General features: G+C 41.9%; 1 protein-coding gene across 1 annotated transcript in view; it reads left to right on the top strand.

The window, feature by feature from the left end:
- LOC115045717 (plexin-A1-like) overlaps positions 1-23,074 on the top strand; it is a 229,084-nt gene that overhangs the window by 180,772 nt on the left and 25,238 nt on the right. The window contains exons 16-19 of the mRNA XM_029505519.1: positions 7,029-7,122; positions 9,221-9,457; positions 14,975-15,118; positions 22,674-22,908. Of these exons, the coding sequence (XP_029361379.1) occupies positions 7,029-7,122; positions 9,221-9,457; positions 14,975-15,118; positions 22,674-22,908 (710 nt within the window). The remainder of the gene's footprint in view (positions 1-7,028; positions 7,123-9,220; positions 9,458-14,974; positions 15,119-22,673; positions 22,909-23,074) is intronic.

The following is a 23,074-nucleotide window of genomic DNA, read 5'->3' as shown; positions in this document are numbered from 1 at the left end:
ACCAGGGCCCATCCTTTCTACAAGGGACTCCCAAGCTGTGGCCTAAGAAGCCAGTCACCTCACCTGCAGAGGGAGACGAGCTCCGACAAATACTTGTCTGTGCCTTCTGTCAGTCCCAGACACCCCAGAAGCTAGTCAGTTCAACACCTTGGACAAATTTCTGGAGGCAACGGCACATTCAATTCATGGGGTGGCTGAAGGAAGTCCCTCTGCCAGTGACTTCAAGCTCTTCTCCAGCAAGTTCAGAGGGATTGTTTGATTGATTCACACCTGAAAGCAGGAGAGGCAGTACCCGCCAGTAGCTGCCTGGTCACTCTTGCTTCTGAGTTAGATGGTACCACTCGACTGATCAGGGTCAGAAGTCACCTCCGGCACAGAACTCTGCTTTATCAGGATACTATACGCCCAATTGTGCTTGACCCCCAGCACTGGATCATCAAGTAGATCATCAAAGACTTTGATGAGAAGCTTTTTCACCCTGCACCAAAGCAAGTATTCACCGAAGTTCGTCGGAAGTATTGGCTCATCTGTGGCAGAGGAGCTATCCGATGTCATCAGTAAATGGCACAGAACCCCCCAGATTCCTAGAATGACTGATCTTCCCCCAGCGAGACTTTGTCTTCACAAACCTGCGTTTTACTTTACTAGAGATTGGGAATCATCTTTAAATGCTTGACAACATGTGCAGTCCACATTGATCTCCACAGCAGCATAGATGTTGACTCTTACCTGATGGCACTACGACGCTTTGTGGTTCGGCACGGGAAACCATGTCAGACAGATATTGTCTGACCAGGGGACAAACTTCAGGGGAGGAGAATGAGAGCTAAAGGAAACTTTTGCAGCTCTCCAGCCTGAGGTCCAAGCTCAACTTGCCAGCCAACAAATACACTTTTCCTTCAACCCTACAAATGCGCCACACTTTGGTGGTTGCTGCGAAAGGGAGATCCGCTCCCTCAAGAAAGCTCTGCTTTTCACCCTAGGTGCTCAGTCTGTGACAGAAGAGGTGCTAAGGACAGTCCTCATCAAGATTGAGGGGATCCTCAATTCAAAACCACTTGGTTATACCTCCCCAGACATCTCTGACTCTGACTCAGTAACCCCAAATTCTCTCCTGATAGGGCTGATAGGCCATACTCGTCACTCCCACAGGTCATGTATCCGGAGTCAGAAATGTTGAGTCGGCGGAGATGGAGGCATAATCCATTGCTGACGGGGACCATTTCTGGAGACACGTTCTAAAGTTCTACTTACCTGGTCTCCAAGCACGTCAGAAATGGCATACTGAAGCGCTAGATCTCCAGGTCGGTGCCACGGTCACGATTGTAGACTCACAGTTACCCCAAGCACTCTGGCCAGTGGGACGGGTCTCAGAAGTCCTCCCTGGATCAGATGACTGAGTCAGGACTGTGAGAGTACAGGTTGGGTACCACACCTATGCACGTCCAGTGGCCTGGATCATACATCTCCCCTCCCTGCATTACCTGATTAGGATCTTCCTAGTTACCGGGCCTTTATGATGATGAACAGATTTTTACAAGAAATCTGGGGGCGGCTGTTAAAAGAAACAATCTACTTCATTCAAGTTATTATTTCTGGTTAGCAGTTCTGTATTTGTCAGTCCAACTGTCAGTCGGTTACCACAGTTGACCAATCATGTCGCACTTCTAACAGCCTGTCTCCACCCACTACCGCTACTGTTTTTTCTCCTTTCACTCAACGAGATAGAGACGGCCAGACAGGCATCAGGAGTGACAGTTTCCAAACATGTCGTGTGTTAATGAAAACTGTGAGTAACTAAGTCTGGTCACGTTTTCGCTAGCTTAATTGTGATGTTAGCTCTATTGTAATGTGTATGTCTGTTAATTGCAGCTGCTATTACTTACATTATGTGTGAATGGGACTGCTAATTGTTGTATGCTAATTGTTGTGGTGAGTCTGTTGGTTCATTTGTAACGTTTGAGGAGCCTTTCCCTTAGCTTTCTTGAGGTTGTGTGAGAGTTGTAATACTTTATCTATCATCCATATGCATTTATGTTTAATATTATGGAGACTAATGTTCCCTTTCTTCATGTGTGATATAATTAATATTGCTCTGATTTCAATATGCACATGGTTGAATTTCTTTTGTACATTCATGAGTGATTACAAATGTTTATATTGTTTTGATAATTGTTTATCATTTTCATTTCAGAACCATGCACAATGGAAATTGTAGTGTACGACTGTGTGATGATACACTGTGAATGGCGGTGAAGCCTCTATATAAAGTTTGTCAAGTGAACTTCAACTGCCTCTTTCTCTTATTAGACAGCCTGCAGTGTATCTGAACTCTTTATTATCCAGTATCATTACAACGGGGAGGGCTACATCAGCCAACTGTTCAGACGGGTGAGAGCTTTCCAAGGCTAACCATATTATACAGAGTGTGTTTGATTGAAAAAGATTGCCCACTCCTGAACTAAAGGAAGCTTTAATTAAGCTGATACATTTCAGCCTCTGTGTCATGTGTTGGCCCAGGTATAATGTGTAACAAACAACTGATATAATATACTGGCTCGTATATGCTACATTGTCTGCATTTGTGTGTACGTATGCTCGCCTCCAAAGTACTATCCTTATGCTTGGGTGATGACAGTAAGAGTGGCTGAAAGAAAACAGAAAAAGAGAAAGAGTGTAGGGGGGCGAGGAGACAGAGGAGCGCATTATAATTGTGGTTGGTTGATGATTTTCCATTTAGGAAGAGGACAGGGCACTTCGGAAATAAATCAATGAGGAGTGCTCACCAGGGACAGTAAGGAGAGCTATTTGGGTTTCAGCAGAGCAATTTTGGAAGAAAATATTGAACTTTTCTCCTTAACTGGGTGCAACAGAGTATAAGGCGTGGTACTTCAGCAAGGTGTCCTTGAGCAAGGCACCCCATCTAGTGACATCAAATACAAACCATGAACTAAGTCACAGGTCCCTGTGATTCTAAAGCATGAATTAGTTTTGCTTCAAACCTTAAAAGGAGCTGTTTTTTTTTTTTTTTTTTTCTATACTATCACTACATAGCGAATGTTAGTATAAACCAGGGGTGTCCAACAACAGTCCTGGAGGGCTGGAGTTGGATACCTCTGGTATAAACTGAACCCTTCACATCAAACATCAAACTTCATTCATTTGCCCATCAACAGCTACCTTTCTTCAGTTTATATCACTTCCATTCCACATGATAACCAGCTAGGCCTGGTCCACTTCTCATTATGGTAGTGACTAGTTTGCTCTGATGATGAAGCTCTTCTCAATGTGGAATTACCACTTCTACTGTAATTGCAAAGAAATTTTAATTGAGCTAACAGTGTTGCAGAAATCATACAAGGAAGCAAAGAACAAAAAATAAAAAAATAACAAAAGAAAATAGAAAATATAAGCGACAGAGGGAAAATGGAGAAGGATTAGGCCAGTGGAAGGTGAGATGAGGAACAAAGGAGAGAAAACAAGAAGAGAGGAAAGAAATGGCTAGTAGAGGGAAAATCCACAAAGAAACAAAAACCGAGCCGAGGTTGGGTTACCCCAGCTATACCTTAGACTTTATCCTGATTGTCTTGTTGTCTGTTCCCTGAAGCATGTAGCTGAAATAAATTGACTCTCTTAGACAAAGAGAAGAGCAACAGGGACAGAGAGACTCAGCACAAATATACATCAAGTTGGTTGGGGGGGGGGGGGCAGAGTGCTGTCTGCAGTCTTTTTCCCAAGATGCATTTGTGGCAATGACATAAACATCAAATTAAAATTATATTACTATCTGGCAACATGTACAAACCTGAGCTTCTGATTAAGCAGTACTAATGATCAATAAATTAATATATAACCAGGATAAATAAATTAATTAGTGCATGGAAACCATCCACTTCAGGAGAAGGCTCACTGTCGGACACAGATCTGAAAACTAATTTATATTCAAAGTGGGGTGTAAATTTTGAAATGAGAAAAAATCATTATTAGATTTGGGATGGAAGTTTTACAATATTGAAACATTTTAATATTAACAGCAGTCTGCTCTGTGGAACAAGGTTGGTTGTTGCAAAATTAATTACACCACATCGTGGCAAATTATCACAGCAGTCAGCCATCCTGACTTGAGGTGTCACAATTTCTGTGGCTTGAACCAAATGTGGCTTTTGAAGAGTACAGTGCTCAAGCAAAAATCACAAGAGCACAATGTGTGAAAGTGGAGGCAAATATTGCTATATCTTTGTCAGCTGTCAAAACACCACTTGATGCTCCCCTTAACAGTCATATTACAGAGACACCAATGTAACTCAGAAGCAATGAGACTCATTCTCCCATTCCAGTGATGGGCAGACTGTCCAAGGAAAAAAACTCCCTGGGTCAAAATTCAACATGAATCCTTTGGTGTATCAACAATGCAGGAAGTGGTACAGGTGTCTTTATCACATACACCTTGTCCTACCCTATCACTGTGTAAATCAGCAATAATACATGGTGACACGAAGAGTCCAGTCTGTGATCTGCAAGCCAAGTCTGGGATAAATGTTTACTTAATACCTCAGTCAAAGACATGATGATGTAAATTATCTCAGTGACCTTGTCCATTTTGTCAGCCTTCATGTTGTCTGGATTACATGCAGTGTGTAGCACCTGCTTGGATATAACTTAAAACGATGAGTGATATTGCAAAACAGCAGCAAAATTACTTGATGCTTTTTGAGTGCGATGGCAGAAAGTCCATCACCTTCACATAGAAAGAATAAAAAGCCACTCACAGGATTATACAAAACTACTGAAATCATTATGAACCTTGGTGGAGAAGGATGAGTAAAATGTATCTATTTAAATGGGCTAGCTTCTGCTTAAGCATAAATCTCCATAATAAGATAGAGGGGCCAAAACAACAACACAGTGGGAAACGGGGTAAATCTCTCTGAAAATATATATTTCTTTAGGTAAGAAGTCATCCTCATAATTACACACCCCTGCAACTCTGAAGCAACTCTTAAAAACCACTGTCTTTCAAATGGAGATAGTGGACTCAGCAGACAGAGTCAGGGATTTCATAGCAGAGCATTAGGTGTATTATGTTCTTCCCCAACTAGACGTTTGCAGAATATTGAGAACCCTTTTTTATTGAGATATCATAACCATGGGTGTTGGCCATTTGAACTGTGCCCTGCACTGAGGCCCGAAATAGCCATTGGATGGTCACTCTGTGTTTTTAAAAAATGCTTTGGCCAGTGAGGCGGCTGCACCTTTCACAAAATACATTATATTTCAACCTTTTAGTACATGCAGTGGTGAGCGAGGGTGTAGTATCCTCCTTCATGTGGTAGGGAACATGCCAAAAGACATTGAATGGGAATTCCTATACACTGTATTTCTCAGAGGCACAGCAGTAAAAGGCAGTGATCTTCATACAGAAAACTGAAATCTGTGAGAAAAAACAAAGAAATAAGAAAGCAAAACATGGCAGGTGTAGAGAAGGTAAAACATAAGTACCTTATACATCTGTTTCAAGTGTAACAGTAACAAGGACAGAGTGACTCCATTGTCTTTACAAGTGTTAGAAGTTCTCAATGATACATATTTTAGTTCACGATACCCCCTCAGCACTAGTAACTTCCTGAGGAACTCATCAAAGGAAACCAAAAATCCAAAAAGTCCAAAAATCAAAATAGGTCAGACCAACTGAAGACCAGAAAAACACACCAACCTGTTGAAGAATTCACCCGAGCACATATATGTTTCAACATTGGGAGGGTGAGAGCCATCACACAGCACTCATCAACAAAATGTTGCTGGGGATTTCAGCCAAGTTCTAACATCACTGCTTACTGTATTTATGGTAGTGACCTTCACTGGCTCAAGGATGAACATACAATTTGCTGTGGATGAAGTGGTGATCGAAGAATGTGGAAAAAAAAAAAAAAATCCTTTGGCTCACTTGTCTCCTTCTACTCCTTTGACTTTCATTTATATGTGTTCCCTTGTGTTCTCATTCTTTCTCTGTTAGCTCTATAATAAATAGTGCATCATTGAAAGCAACCTGATGCAACAAACTCTCTTCTTCATACTTGGAGCCAAATATTCTGTTTCCTACAAAGTGGTCAGGATGTTATTTTCAAAGGTTTTTAATGACACAAAGTGCTGAACCACAGTTTGTTTCGCTGGTGACACTGCAAATGCTCATGTTAATTCTGCTCCTTATCATAATTTTTCACTTTCTCCAAGTCCTGGAATTTACATTTTTACACTAATTTGCAAAGACAAATATGCTTTGGGTGATGATTATTGCTGTAAGGATTAAGTTTTCTTTCATCAGAATTAGTTAAATAATTGTTACTTATCATATCTGAATGTATTGCTAAAATGTTTTAATTTTTCAGCTTTCAGTTTCATTACTGCTCAGAGCAAGGAGAAAATTGTTGAAGTGTTATGTTTGGGCAGCCGCAGTGCTCGGTTAAGGTTGGAGAAAGGCTGTGTTTTTGGTTTCATTCAAAATAAAACAAAATATCTATTTTAAATGACCCTTTACTCTCTCAAGCCATGGAGTTTAGTTGCTTGATGGTTCTTCCTGTTTTTCCTCCTTAAATGGGGTGAATCAGCTCTTTTGAACAGCCCTGATTTGTTGTATGTGACATTGACTTCAATGGATAAACTGATGAACAAATTTTGTTCAGATTTCAGTCAGTCTGAGTCTTTGACGGAGCTTTGCTGCTTTACTTCTGCGTTAATCCCTCGATTCTCATCCTTCATCTTTGATAGTGTAGTCTAGAGTCAAGTCTCTACATTGGACACTCATATTGGCTCCAGTGGGTGATGTCACAGCCAATCACAGTATCTTATTCAGAGGGCTACCTGTCACCTGCTTGTATATTCAAAGCCTATAGGATCTTTGGTTTTTCTGGTTTATACTGTTTTTATCCTATTCAATGTGTGTTTTTGACCTCGACTAATCAGAAATATTCTGAATTAGGCTGACATGGGAAGACACTTATCACTTAGTCCTTTCTATTTTCTGCCCCCAGTGGTGGGACACTGCTGACAGTGAGCGGAACCAACCTAGCAACCATCCGAGAACCAAAGATCAGAGCAAAGTATGGGCAGGCAGAATCCTTTCATGTGAGTATCCTTGTAACTGACACAACCCCCCCTACAAACTGCACAAGAACAAAAGCTAATATATAGTTAACCTTGCCAAGAAGGCAGTGCACATGCGCAAGCTCACAGACACAAATAGGAATCCAGCAGCATACCAGGGCACATATTATGTACTGTATACATAATTCAGATTTATTCATCTTTACATGCATTTAAAAAACAGAGAAGCTCAGACAAATTCCTGCACAAACATACAAGTTCATCTGTAGACAACTGTCTCTGTTATACTGCAGAAGGTTACAGGCAGTCTATGTATCTGTGTTTCGCTCATGTCTCTTCGGACATCTAATGGTACCTCAGGCTACCTTTTCAAATGTCACTGCACCACATGAGCGCTTGTGTCACAAAAAGACAAGATGAGATAGACTGTTTGCACGTATGAGTGAGAGAGACAGAAGAGAGAATCTTCTTGTGATTAAAAAATAAACCTAAAGCCACTTTTTGAGAGAAAAATATTTAAAGTATTTGGATGATTGTTACTGTTAGTTAAAGCTCTTGAGCTGTGAGGGTAAGAGAACAAAACCTCAAAACAACACCAAAGCTCGACAGCCTGCAGATAAAGGTGTTGTTTATTGAGGCAAACAGGCCTCACAACGCATCTAACACAGCCCTCTATCACAGGGCTGCTTTGCACTTAAAGAATCATGCTGGTCTTTTTGAATGCCGTTGCCAGTTTCCTACAAATTACCAATAAGTAACTTCCAGCCATTTTCCATAAAAGGCTGCAGAATTTAAAAATCAATGCATTTGTCTCTGCTGGAACTCTGGGAGCTCTGTTTAAGATTGTGACTTTTGCTTTTTCATGGAAGGGCATAGCTATTGAACTACATCTTGTGATGGACATGCTCACCAGTCCATCGCAGGGCCAACACACACAGACAGACAAAGCTGGACAACCACTGGCACTCACATTCATACCTACAGGCAGGTTGTGGATATGTACGTAAACCTGAGTACCTGGAGGAAACAAATGCAAGCATGGGGAGACGAACTCCATACAGAAACACCCCAGGGCCAGGAATTCAACCTGTGACGTTCTTGTTGTGAAATAACAGCACTAACCACTATGCTGCCTTGCTGCCCATAAAAGATTTTCTGCTTTTGAAATACAGTAGAGATAAGTAAATACAGTAGTTTTTTTGACACAACATTAGGTTGGATTAAAGAAATTCACTGTATGTATATATATATATTGTTTTACTTCTAATGAACTTGTTGCACCACTGTATGGCCCTGACAACTAATATTCATGTTCTCAGCCAACAGTAGATGCAGAGGGCACACTCCCCATTATTAATAGCTAATCATAAATTTCCAACCAATTTATAATTTCATTAGGTATAGAAGCATTTCTGTTTCATAGGGCATTGATTTACAAAAACAATACTATATTATACCCAACAGATTTTGGGTATAACCAAATTTAAAAGAAAATTATAACTAGCTGCTTATTCTCATTATCTGAACAATAGGTTGTGCTGCCTGTTTAATACACTAGCCCTATGTAACTAGAGCCTTATTAAGATTATTAGCACTTTAAATTTAATTTTTGATTTAAATATGGCATATTTACCCTGGTAGCTGCAGATGTAAACAATTTAAGGTCCATATTTTAACCTCTCCGGTCTTTTATTTTTTAAGAGATGATGTCCATCATAAGATATATTTGTTATTTTAAGAGCCAAAAATGTTCTCAGCGTCATTTGACATCTCTTCTCTCAGGCTTCTCACATAACAGGTGAGCCAGCCAATCAGAGGAGTTTCTTTTATCTTCAGTTTTCTGCTTGATCCTATTAGAACGTGTCCAATTTCAAGTAAAGAATCCATATCTTGTAAGGTTGGATGGTTGGTCCAGGTGGGCAGGGTTAAGGGACATGGCAGAGCAGCAATGACTGTTTTGTTGTGATGCCACAAGATTCCTGACATCTTGTTTTACAGGCTGTGAACATTTTTCTGTAGACTGAGACCTTTGTCACTTTGTCTGTATTAATATAGAACCTAGAACTGATTTGGAACACAAAACCACATTCACCCTCTGCTTGTTTCTCTCTATTTTCAGAACTGCACAGTATATAACAACTCAGTAATGGTGTGCCTGGCTCCTTCAGTGGCTGATTCAGACCTGAGTTTTTCAGAGACTGGCACCAGCCCAGATGAGATTGGGTTCTACATGGATAACGTGAAAGCTCTGGTTGTGCTCAATGAGTCATTCAGCTACTACCCCGACCCCGTGTTTGAGCCACTGAGTCCCTCTGGAATACTGGAGCTCAAGCCCACATCCCCACTCATTCTGAAGGTCAGAAAGCAAATCGTGTTTTGGAAGAAAATATTTACAAATCAGTTTATTTTATATATTATATATATAGTATTATATAGAGACTTGTTCTGTAATGGACATGTGGTAATGAAGTGAGATTAAGTGCCCTGACACAAAATCTTATTTAGTGAGAATGAAAATATTGACATGTACTCATGAATTAGAATGTTCACAATTACTTGCCTTTAACAAATTCTCGCATGATGAGAGTACATGCTCTAGTAAGAATGTAAATATAACCTTGATAATTAACAATTTTTACACTGTAATGGAATCACAGTCAATCATTTGACCGACTATCTAAAACTCATATTTCACATGAAATTGTCTAAATTGATCTTTCAGCAAGCCCTGCCTCTCTTAAGTTACTCTTGCTGTTCCTGTCAAGCTCCCAATTCAGAGGATATGGCTAAAAAAAAACAAAAAAAAAACCTAATCAATGCATAGATTTCACAGGAGGAAGCAACAGCAAGTAGCATGAAGTGCTAGTTACTCCTGAGATATGGTGTGTATATATATATATATATATATATATATAGAGAGAGAGATTTTTTTTTCTGTTGCATCGTGGCTAAAGGAGAATGCAATTATAGACTTTCCATAAACCTGGACCTGGACATGGACTTGCACTCTTGGTCTGAAAAGGTATTAGCTCAGTTTTCTAATGAGTCTATGGTCTCAGTTCCAAGTTTCAAGTCTTCAATACAAGGTTATCATCTGGTGGCCCATATAGAGGGATTTAGACCAGAAAGCAAGGGATGGATCAGATAGTATGGCTGACTGAGAAATCATTAAAATTACAAATTAATGAAAGAAACACCAAGTTGCTACCGCTGTAGTTAATTATCAGTTTTACAGGGTCGTTGTGATTGGAGAGGCATTAATGGGAATTATACAGACGGAATATTTGTGCTATTACAAATGCGAATTGGCATATGAGTAAAAATAAAAACTATATATCACATGCGCAGCTACATCAATTATTTAATTGCTGAGTATGTGTGTTTCACAGCACATCAAATGGTTAAACAGTGACTTCATCCGAGAGTACACTTGACACAATAAGGAGACAATATAATACACTACCTGTCAAAAAAAAAAACCTACCATTTGGATTTAATTTAACAAATAGGTAAGCGCCTCTCATTGGATAATTACTGTATAATATCATGCATCTAGCAAACAGAAAATAATTAAGGAGACTGCTGAAACTGAGATTCCCATGGCACGTGGATAATGTTCCCCCATCCGTGGACCCTCCATTCGTAGGGAAGACCGATGGGGTTGAGTGCAGTGCCAAATGGATGGCAGTGGAAGCAGGGAGACCCGGTGGACGGGACCTGGGTGGCATAGACTGGCCCTGGGAATGTGGAAGGCCACCTTGCTGTGGGGAAACATCTGGACAGACTTGGTGAGATCAAACGTGAAGTGCGGGTGCACTGGGAATGTTTGGAGGAGCCCCCTGTCCGGGAGCCCTTAAACTCCCACCTCTGGCAGAGCTTTTCCAACATCCCTGTGGAGGCTTAGGGCATCGAGCTTGAGTGGTCCACGTTTAAATCTTCCACCACCAGTGCTGCGGTGGAGAGATGTGGCCTCAAGGTCCTGGGTGCGGCAACCCTCAGACACCGTGGTGGACACCAGTGGTCAGGTAAGCCGTCTGACTGAAGAAGGAGGCCACTCGGGGTATGTTATCTCAGGGGACTCCGGAGGCAGTTGCAGGTTACCAGTGGACCCAAAGGACTGTGGTCTTGGCGGTCATGGAGGCAAAGCAGAGGGCGTGGGAGATGCTCAGAGAGGACATGGAGAAGGATTTTCAGTTGGCACAAAAATTGTTCGGGATGACTGTCCTGCACCTCAGGAGGGAAAAGAAGGGAACCATCCAAGCTGTGTACAGCAAGGTTGGGACCTCAAATGAGAAGATAGTCGGATGGTGAAAGGAACACTTTGAGGAACTCCTGAACCTGATGTACCCACCCTCTGGGGCAGAGACAGAGCTGGAGGATGAAGGGGTCATCTGCAATTTCCCTGAGGGAAGTCACTGTGGTAGTCAAACAACTCCACATTGGCAAAGCTCTATAGATAGATGAAATTGTCCTGAAATGTTGAAGGCTCTGGGTGTTGAGGGGCTGTCATGGATGACACGTCTCTTCAACAATGAGTGGGGGTTGGGGCAGTGCCAAAGGAGTGGCAGATTGGAGTGGTTGTCCCACTTTTTCAAAAAGAGGACCAGAGGGCGTGTGCCAACTAGAGGCATCACACTACTCAGCCTCCCTGGAAAGGGTCAGGCTGATCAAACCTTTCATTGAAGAGGAACAAGGCAGTTTCCGTCCTGGTCATGGAACAACAGACCAGCTCTTCTGCCTTGCGAGGATTCTGGAGGGAGCCTGTGAGTAATTATATCTGGTCTACATGTGCTTTGTGGACCTGGAGAAGGCATACGACCGGGTTTCTGTCGGGGTGCTGCGGGAATATGGGCTGACGAGATCACTTCTAAGTGCCATCCAATCTCTGTATTCCCAAAGTGACAGCTGTGTCAGACTTGTCAGACTTGTTCCAAGTGAGGATTGGCTTCCACTAGGGCTCCGCCATGTTACCGATCCTGGTTGTGATTTTCGTGGACAGGATTTTTAGGTGCAGTCAACGAGGAGAGGGGTTCCAGGTCAAGGGGCTCAGGATTGCATCAATGTTGTCGGCACCATGTATCACACCACTATAACGAAAAGATTGCTGAGTCGGAAAGCAAAGCTCTCGATCTTCAGGTCAATCTTCATTCCTACCCTCACCTATGGTCATGAGAACTGTATCATGACCAGAAGAACGAGATCATGGGTACAAGTGAGCAAAATGAGCTTCCTCTGAAGGGTGGCTGGCGTCCCCTTAGAGATAGTGTGAGGAGCTCAGTCATCCAAGAGGAGCTTGGAGTAGAGCCCCTGCTCCTTTGCATTGAGAGGAGCCAGTTTGGGTGGTTTTGGCATCTGTTGAGGATGCCACCTGGGCGCCTCCCTTGGGAGGTGTTCCAGACACGTTCAGCTGGGAGGAGGCCCCACGGCAGACCGAGGACCAGGTGGAGAAATTATATCTTTGTTCTGGCCTGGGAACGCCTCGGGATCCCCCACTGTATAAGCCTGAGGGGGAAATGCAATAATCTGGGGTTACTGTAGTTGGTCAAGTCTAGGTTCAGTCATGTTATGAGCTCAAAGAATAAGGTTAGCTGACTACTTGATTATACTGAATGACTAGATTATTCCATCAAAGGATTTTTTTCTTCCCTGATGGCATGGGCAAATTCCAAAATGACAATTCAAGGATTCAGCAGGCTATAATTGTAACAGAGTGGTTCAGGGAGCATGAGACATCATTTTCACACATGGATTGACCACCACAGAGTTCAGACTTTAACCCCATTGAGAATCTTTGGGATGTGCTGGAGAATACTTTGCGCAGTGGTCCGACCCTACCATCATCACTACAAGATCTTGGCAAAAAATCAATGCAACTTCGGACAGAAATAAATGTTCTGACATTGCATAAGCTTATTGAAACAATGTCACAGTAAATGCGTGCAGCAATAAAAGCTAAAGGCAGTCCAATGAAATATTGTGTGACTTTTTGGGCAAGGAGTGTGTTTATTTCTTTCAGATGAATAACACATTTATCGGTTACTTTTCACATTGGTTCCTATGTTCAATACTTCTTGCTTGACTCTCCTGACCATCACAGCAATTGACACAATAAGGAGACAATATAATACACTACCTGACCTTTATTTTTGTGAAAAAAAAATAAAAATAAATAAATAAAATAAATAAAGCAGTTTAACCATCACAATTTATTTCTCAGATGATAATTTATTAGTCAAGAGTCTCTTGTTAATTGCCGAATCTCCTGCTTGGCTTGTTGGTGGATTTGCCTACCTGGTTGATGCACTGATGAGATGGACAAAAATGCAATTTGGCGAGTTGGGATTTTGGGGTAGTGTTTCTCTCAGACGCATGCACTGTACTCACCATGCAATTAATTTACCTTCTGAAATGTCTGGCATGTTTTTATCCAGGTGTGTTACAGAAAGGAAGAAATATTTATCTTGTCTCTGTGTTTCTTGAATGCTTTCCTTTGTGTGTTCCTGCGAGCACATCCCCTCAAGATGCTTTCTCACCTGTTATGTTTATGTCTAGCAACATCTCTATGTGTGGCTGTGACTCAATTATACGTGTGCCTTAAACTTTCCAAGTGTGTTTGCATGCATCTACGAGATAGAATAGGATGCATGTTTGCAGGGTTGCAGATTGAGGCTGTGTGGCAGCCTTCAGAGACAATGGGATTGGAAAATGAAGTTGGTCTCTGCGTCCTACTGCTAAGCCAGCGGGAAGCACTGCAGCTATATCTCCTATCTCTTAGTGGTTCTGTTTCCTGCTCTTTCCTCTGTTTCTTTCTCATTCGTCTCTGTTTGCCTTACACCTTATCTTACCTTTTCTCCACTCTCTTCACAACCTCTCTGCTGTTCCGCTCCTCACATTTATTTTTTTTTTTCTTTTTATTAATCCTTTCCTCTGTTGCTTTTTCTTTTCTTTCTTTCTTTTTTTATTTTCTTGATATTACTTTTTCCTTTTTGTCATGAAACTATCTTTCCCATTTCATTACAGGTAAAGTATGTGTCAAATTGGGCTTCATATTGAAATGAAAAACTGGAACTGATGTTGAAAAATTTTAGCATTTACATAACTGTGCAGACGTTATTTATGGTGCTCATTTTTTGTGGACAGAGTAAAGCAGCTCTGGTCTGCTAGGGTGAGGCTTTAATGCCCCTTTTTTTCATCCTGTTTTTCGATTTAATTAAACTTCAAAATAGAGTAAATGAAACCGCAATAAGATACACAAAGATTAGGAACAAGCTGCAACTTGTTGTCAACACAGCTGCCAGAAAAAGAGTGGTGGATTGATGTTGTTACAAGTGTTGCGTTTGCCTCTTAACCCTGATGTATCTTCTCCCTCTGTGCCACTGAGCTCTATCAGAGTTGAAAAAAGCTATTGAAACAATCAGTGAATCAACTAGTTCTCATGCACTTTGTCCTGCTGTTGCGCTGTTGTACTGCATATATAAAACACCAAATATGCATTCATCAATAGCTGGAAATAGTCCCCAGCGAATAGAATATGCCCTGCTGTCTGAGGGTTGTTTGCTCAAATCTACATTACCCTTTAAATGACTTTTAAGATAAGAAGATAACAGTGAATCCTGCCATCATGTTTTACAGATGTGTTGTGTTGTTGTTTTTTTTTTTTTTTCTTTTTCTTTCTTTTTACTAAATTGTTTTATTGTGCATGTCTCATTTCTCTGTATTCCCCCTCTGGAAAACAAATTGTTATTACAGGGAATGGCTTTGTGCCATTTTGAATTGTACTGACTCACACTCCTCTTCTCAGTTGCATAAATCTTTCTTTGAAATGAACTGAAAGCTTCACTTCTTTCACACGTCTCTCTCTCACTGTGTTTAGGGTCGTAACTTGATCCCAACCGCTCCAGGAAACAGTCGCCTGAACTACACAGTGCTGATTGGAGAAACTTCCTGTGTCCTTACCCTGTCGGAGAGCCAGCTCCTGTGTGAATGGCCCAACCTCACCGGACAGCACAAAGTCACGGTCAGATCAGTGCGCCTATCCCCTGCATCTTCATCTCTGTCCCTCTTTGACCTGTCGTGACTTTAACTATGCTCAAATTTCACACTTCCCTTTTCAGTTTTGTGACCAGACTGATTATTTGGTCACTTCATTGTTTAATTTATTCTAAATAAAATCCCTGGATCAGGGACAAATATAGACCACCTGATGCCTTCTTATGAGAAACAATCACCTCGGCAGAGTGAGGTTCTGTACCTTTCTTTTGTAATTTTTGGGTGTGGTGTGGTGTGTTCCCCACCAGAGGGGACAGGGTACTGGAGAGGTGTTTGGCAATGTTGTAGATCACTGAGTTGTTGCTGCTGACAATGGGTCGGAGTGGTGCTCCTCCCTTCTGGATCTTGGGGAGACCATAGATGCATGGAATGGCCTCTCCAAGGAGCAGATGGTCAATGCTGTTTTTTTTTTTTCCAGTTTCTGTAGGCAGTCACTTTCTTTTTGTTCAAATCAAATCAGATTTATTTGTATAGCACCAAATCATAACAAAGTTACATCCAGGCACTTGCCAAAAATGCCAAACTCTTTAAAAAATGATTGAAAGGAGGTGGTCTAGGAGTAGAATGAGAGTATATTTCATAGAGCTGACTGTGCTGGGGGAGGATTCAGTTGAAGAAGCATATGGAAGGAAAAAGCTCAGGTATGCAGCGCTAGGTAAAGATGCTGAGCAGCGAGGATGGAAGGCTAGGATTTGTCCAGTGGAAGTAGGATGTAGAGGGTTTGTAGCCAGATCTGGTGTTGCTTTGTTGAGGGAGTTAGGAGGAAGGGGACAGAACGTGAGGAAAATAGTCAAGGAAATGCCAGATGAGGCAGTAAGATCCAGTCAGTGGATTTGGATTAGAAGAACTAACAATAGCTGGAGCCCCGGCAGGGGGAGCTCTTAAAATATACAGACTCTAGGGAGGACCAGAGGAAGAAATCCAGCAAGAGGAAGAGTATTTAAGTGGAGGGTGTAGCCTGTTTGAGCCTTTTTGAGACCATGCAGTTAGACCAGGTGATATGGCCTGTATGGGTTTGATTTGGTTTGATTATAGGACTGTTCAGGTGAGTTTGGTTGCTGAATCTGCTAGTGTAGCTTGTCCTCCACCTCCTGCACCCTCTACACTTTCATGCCCCCTACCCGAACCAGGGTCTGCATCCCATCCCTACTTTTATCTCCACCTCTTCTATTTCTCCCCCCTACCTGAACCAGAGTCTGTATCCCCACCCCACGTTCACTGCTGCAATTGGTGAGAGGTCAGAGTAGTTGGTAGTAGTTGTTTGAGAGAGTTGTCTTTGTGTGAGGAGTGGCGATGGCTGGCATTAGGGGGGTGACTCTGGGATGCCAGCGTTCACTGTCTAGCCTCCTGGAGGTGTCGTGGGCCTAACTAGACAAAACACAGGAGAAAGGAGGTTCCCACCTGATGACCCCAAAGACATGTTAGCTATCACTGCTCACTGGCCTAGTTAGATATTATCTGTAGGGCACATAGGGCAGGGCAAAAGTTTGTTGTTAGGGAGCAGTGATAGTTTGAAGTTTGTTGTTTTAGGGAGTTAATCACTGAGTCCATTTCGTGTTTACTCTAAATAATGAGACCCAACAGATCGCCCCATGAGCAAGCACTTGGCGACAGTGACAAGGAAAAACTTAATTTAAGAGGCAGAAACCTCGAGGGGGGGTAAAGCTGGGCAGGGTAGGGAGAGAATGAGAGCAGGAGGAGGGGATATTCAAAGCAGGTATAGGCTTCATGGAGGTCATCGAAGTGATGCTGTATGGCGTTCATGAAGACGTGTAGCTGTTGGTAGGTTCCCTTTTTAAGACCTCATAAGTCTCACAGTCGCTGAGCAGTGAGGTTATCTTGGTATGGTAATCTGATGTGTTGAGGATGATGGCACATCTCCCTTTGTCAGCTGGAAGGATGGTGTTGCTTGGATCCTTGCGTAGTGCGGAAACTGCTTCCCCTTTCTTTTATGGTGATGTTGGAGGGAGCCATTTTTGCACTGGCGAGGGTGGCTGACACCTTAAGTCGGATCTGTTCGGCTTCAGAGGGGGTCAGCTTGTTTGTCTGCTGACCAACTGCTGACTCTTCTCGCATTCCCACACCAATATAAGAGTATTCCTCCGAAAGTGTAGGACAATATGCCTGTGAAGTTTCTCAGTCATCCAGGTCATCTTAGTCTTGGAGTGTTTAATGGGAAGCAACTGGACTTCTTATCTTGTATGGAGACTGCTGACCCATTATCAGCAATCAACTCAGTGACCATCAACATCTCCAAACACCCTGTCCCAAATGCAACCACACCACATCAAATACATCAAAGATTACACATGAAAGGTAGAGAACTTTATTTACTTACACCTCTTTACACCTTACTATCAGATTAATCTATGCTCTCCTTTGATGTCACGTCTCTTTTCATGTGCATACCCATCAGTGAGGCAGTAGACTGTTAGAAAACAGCTAAAACAAGGCAGCTCTCTACACACCAGAACTAACTTCAACCCTGACCAAATCTGCACCCTCCTGCACCTTTGCTTTTCCACGGCCTACTTCAAATACGATGAAGTTTTTTACAGACAGAAACTGCAGTGTCCCATGGGTTCTCCAGTGTCTCCTATTGTGGCCAATCTCTAAATAGAGGCGGTGGAGGAGTGAGCACTGAACTCCTTCACAGGAATAACTGCCAGTCACTGGTTCAGATATGTGGATGACACATGGGTCAAAATTAAAACTCAAGAAGTGGAGGCTTTCACTCGACACATAAATGCAGTGGAGAAGAACATCAAGTTCACCAGGGAGGATAAAGTGGATAGCAATTTCCCTTTCCTGGATCAGCATCAGGTCTGCTGGAAGCCCACACACACAGACGAGTACCTCTCATTTGACTCCCACCACCCACTGAAGCACAAACTGGGGGTAATCTGAACACTACAAGACCGGGCCCAGAAGAGGCACAATGTAGTTCAATGCACAGAGGAGTATTCTGACCAAACAACCCCTCCACCGACACATGGCACAACACAGGAGAGCCACCTCATCTGGACAGGACTCAGCTGTACATCTACATCTAAAGGAGAAAGGTCACTCTTTTAGGACTCCAATGTCCACGTTCTGGACATAAAAGACAGTTTAGACTGTTCTGAGAAGGTTTCTCTAAGACACCATTTGTCTGCAACCTGTCTTGGGAACCCTCCCTAGGTGGTGTAACCCTCACACACACCTGGCACCATATAACCCCAAGGTGTCACATAGAACCAGGGAGGGGAAAATACTCTCAGGTGATTCACACCTGGACTCATGTGACCGTAACGACTCACATGATGCCATGTCCTAATTTTTGGTGATTGCCCCCAGCAACTCTTGGTTAAATACCCGGGTTCCTACACTGATGCTCAGAACTGAACAAGTCTTTTGGATGAGAGGCACAATGTCTTCAAACAGGAAGTTCAGTTACTCCCCACTAAACACTCCACGACTAAGATGACTTGGATGACTGAGAACCTTCACGGATATATCTACTTATAAGGTGCAGACATTTACTAGTACAATAACTAACTACTAGAACTATAACATGTCAAACCCTTTGTAATTGCACCAGCCAATCTTCAACCCCAACTCAGCTTTAATCAAAAATACATTCATTTCCATTGGGCCCGGACACCAGAACCAAATCCGTGACCTTTTTGTTGTGAGGCAACAGCACTACTATGCCGCTGTAGTGCTCATGAAATTTTTGATTAAAGTGAATCATATATTTTTTTTTTCTAATGATAAAAGTTATGCACTTGAATTTAATGCTGTGGTTTGTCAATCCAGTGGACTGTGCTGCCATCAATTTATGTTTCATTAACAGTTTAAAAATACCCGCAGTTGAACACACTTTAATTCTTTCCAAAATTTCCTTTTAGAGAGCATGTTTATGTTTCTGCAATGTGAGGTTCAAATATCTACTTCTTGTTAATGGCTTAAAATAGAATGGATTATGTATTTGCTAAAAGACAATTCAAGTGTTTGAGGGTACACTTTGGCTTGGTTTATGTCAATGAGCTCTGTCCTACAATTAGAAATACAAATTAAAGGTATGAAGAGTTGGTACAGTTGACTCTCAGTATTACACTGATATGCAAACATTAAGCTCTAATCCAGGAACCTTGTTTACCTAATAAACCCCTCTGATGTGCAAATTTTGTCAAACTTACAACAAATCAAACACCATTGTATCATCACAGAGTCACATTTCCTTTTTCTAAGACCATTAGCACCAGTCCTGGCGTGAACAGTTGTTTGTGTTGCATTTGGTCCTCATGTTTCGTTTCCTAAAAGACACACAGCAGGGAATGGTGCAGGGGTCAAAAGAAAAGTCAGAGATGCTTCCTGCAGCAGCTCATTCAGCTTTTATTTGTCCAGAGTGAGGAGCTGTCAACTGTTTGCAGACTGAAAGCTCTAATCAGCTCTGACTCAAGCAGACTTTCAAAAATACCACACAACTCTCGGAGCATCTGTAACAAGGAAGGTCAGACCTCAGTTTGTCTAAATTTCCTGCCAATACACCACATAATCCCACCAACCCTCCCCCTGCTTCTGCCCCCTTTACACTCATAACCAATGTCCTTTCACAGTCATTTCACTATATCATTATGACATTTACTCCTCATGAGTTACAGCCAATATACCTTGAAAGCCACTGACGGTGCATCCATGTAATTCAGTATGATAGTCCTCAATGGATACAGTCAGCTCCAAGATGCAACTCTCTTGATTTTTTTTTTTTTTCTTTTTTTAAAACCCTCACTTTTCTCTTTTTTTAAATGAAATGTCATGTTGAATATTGGAGAGATGTGATGTGTTGGTGGAGGTGGTGGAGTAAGTCCCTCGCCTGACAATTGCCTAAGAAAAAATAGAGCTGTCTGTTCTTATCTCTTCTGCTATGTGTGTCTGTGTGTGTGTGTGCATGTGCACGTGTGATTACATGAACTTGGTCTTGAGGGTATTCCCGTTTTTATGTGCACATCTTTGTCTGCAGAATTGCAGAGAGGGGCACAACTGTGGTCCCATAATATTCCCCATGTAGCATGACCTACATACAGGGGACCTCAATGAGGGTCTAGACATGTAGGGCTCATGTACGTATGTGTATGTGTATGTGTGTGTGTGTGTGTGTGTGTGTGTGTGTGTGTGTGTGTGTGTGTGTGTGTGTGTGTGTGGGTGAACTGAAAGGAGAAAAGTTTAACGTGCATGCTAGTGTTCCACTGTGTGTCCTTTCAAATGCTCAGCTGTGAGTTGGCAGCTCTGTGCCTCCCTTGCGTTTTTCGAAGAATCTTGTTTGTTGTTTTGGCCTTCAGCTTTATAAGTTCCTCCATCAGTCCTTCAGTTTGTCACAAGATTAAAAATAGAAAAATGCCCAGAAAATTTGCCGCCATCTTAAAATTCTTCATGCTTATGCTGGACTCATGTCATTGAAGGGTTTGTTTCCCCCTGGTTATTTGTACCAGATATCCCAGTGACCTCTGCTGCAATTCTTAGTTTTCATTTGAAATATGAGGGCAAACAGAGCCACTTCACAAAGCTAACAACCTTTTTTTCTCCTGAGACCTTGAATTGAAGGTCTCCTCTACCTCTATGCCTCACAAAAACTGCCCTATTGCTTAAAACAACCTCCATACTGTATTTTCCCCACTCCCATGTTCTTCCCAAGACTTTCATTTATATTTGAATGTATTTTCTTGTGGAAACATGTTGAAGAGCCACCTGTCAGTACCAGCATCAGGACCAGGAAAAAATATAGATGTAGATTTTAATACTGATCCCAAGGTCTTCTGCCTTCTTTCTGTCCTTAATTCTGAGGCACCTGGTAAAAATCAAATTTGCTTTGAAGTCAAATCAAATTAGTCAATTGATCAGTTGGCCACAATAAACAAAAAGGAAAAACAGCACCACTGACTTGACTCACATCACTTGACAACACTGTTTTCTTTGCTCCATTAGTGGACCTTTTTTTTCAGAATGATTGTTGTCACAGTTAGAGATGAGAGCCAAGGCAGTGATCCCAAATAGCTAATTATCTGTTCTTTCATCACTGTATGTTACCTCAATCATGTCATGCTGCTTGTATAAAGCTGCTTAATGGTTCTCTGTAGGTTGACAGCCCTGATGCAGGATAAATTTTGAGCTAAGAAGAAGCTGAAAGCTGCATTAGTTTGTGTTGACTCAGACTTAGGAGAATACAACTAAGATAGAAACTTAATGTCTTTGACCACAGTGTTCCAAACTAGTCTGAAGCAGGTCTCACACACTACAACTCAGCTCGAGCTCCAACACAAACCACCAACCTGCTCAACCCATTTTAATTGTCTCTTCAAATTTAATTTGTAGGTATTGACTTCAGTGATACTATAATAGCAGCTTTGTTTTATTTTTTCAATGAGACCTTACCAAATGTTAACATGAAAGTGCACTTACACAAACTTCAGTGTGCATGATCACACCTCATTAAAATCAGTTATCAACCCTCCAGGTGGATCGATTGATTCGATGGATTCCTTTGCTATGTTTGTGTGTGTGTGTTTTTTTTTTTTTTTTTCTCTTGAGACACTAATGGAATTTTGTTAGTCTAAAAAAGGAAAATACCAAAAAAAAAAAGAAACCCAACCCCCCCAAAAAAGTATAATTACACATGCTTAACTTCCCATAATTAGCATCTCTTTTGGGGAGAGATTAAATGTGAAGTGATTACTTTGTTTGATTACTTATAGTTTGTCTGAGTGGGTGTATAGTGTTTATGTGTGTTGAGTGATCCATGTGTCAATATATGTATATGAATGCTGTCTGTATCTCTTCCACTCCACTGCACTGCTTTACCTTTGTTACCTTTGTTAAACACACAGCGGCATTCACTTCCTGAACTAAAGTTGATGGGAATAAAATTAAATAAAATTAAAAACAAAATATCCATCTTATAAACCTGAATGCTGAGCCAGAGATATTCCAAAGAAGCATAAATCATTAAAAGGACTGAGCAAGTGAACTTGTGAGGTCTTCATTACCAAAGCCCCCTGAAGCTGCATCCCTACAAGCACAAAGGGAAACCTTTCCGACAAGTAATGTTCACAGCCAAAGATATTTAAGTTCTACCCAGCACGGACCCTGAGAGCAGATTAAACTTTAATGATTCGTGTGTGAAAAATTGGGTCAACCAACTTCTCTTTCAACAGACCACCAACTTTTGATCTTGTCAGACCACCTCATCCATTCCCAAACCATCTGCTCCAAAAGTCACCACTGCTTGGGTTTATATCTTTTGGCAGTTCAAGTTCTCAGCCCGGCTAAATAAAGTCTTAATGGGAAAATAAATACGTTGTCAATATGTTGTTCCGCTCCTTTAACAACTGTGGTGGAGCTGCTTTTGAGCAATGCACCTCAAAATCAGCTGCTCAGTTGCTGCCAGCCTGACGTGATTGTGTAGCCATTTGAAAAAATCAGGAGCTTCAGGAACTTGTGAGTTTTCCCTCTCGATCATTTAAAAAAAATGTTTGTGTTTTCAGATCCATGCTGGGGGGTTTGAGTACTCCCCTGGGACTCTTCACATCTACTCTGACAGCCTGCTGACACTTCCAGCCATCATTGGCATTGGAGGAGGCGGCGGGCTGCTGCTTTTGGTCATCATTGCCGTGCTCATAGCCTACAAGAGGAAGTCTAGGGACGCCGACCGCACCCTGAAACGTCTTCAGCTGCAAATGGACAACCTGGAGTCCAGAGTGGCCCTGGAGTGTAAAGAAGGTAGGAAGTAGCCACTGGATACACAGTTTTGTCCTTTGACTTTTTGTATAAATGAAAATATAAACCAGGTAGTGCTACGGCATAGTGGTAGCACTGTTGCCTCACAGAAGGTCAGGGGTTTGATTCCTCAGCCTAGGGCCTCTCTGTGTGGAGATTGCATGTCTTC

This window comes from Echeneis naucrates, chromosome 7 (genome assembly GCF_900963305.1).
Source record: "Echeneis naucrates chromosome 7, fEcheNa1.1, whole genome shotgun sequence".
NCBI lineage: Eukaryota > Metazoa > Chordata > Actinopteri > Carangiformes > Echeneidae > Echeneis > Echeneis naucrates.
The sequence above is the reverse complement of the archived record's forward strand: the minus strand, read 5'-3'. Positions and strand labels throughout refer to the sequence as shown.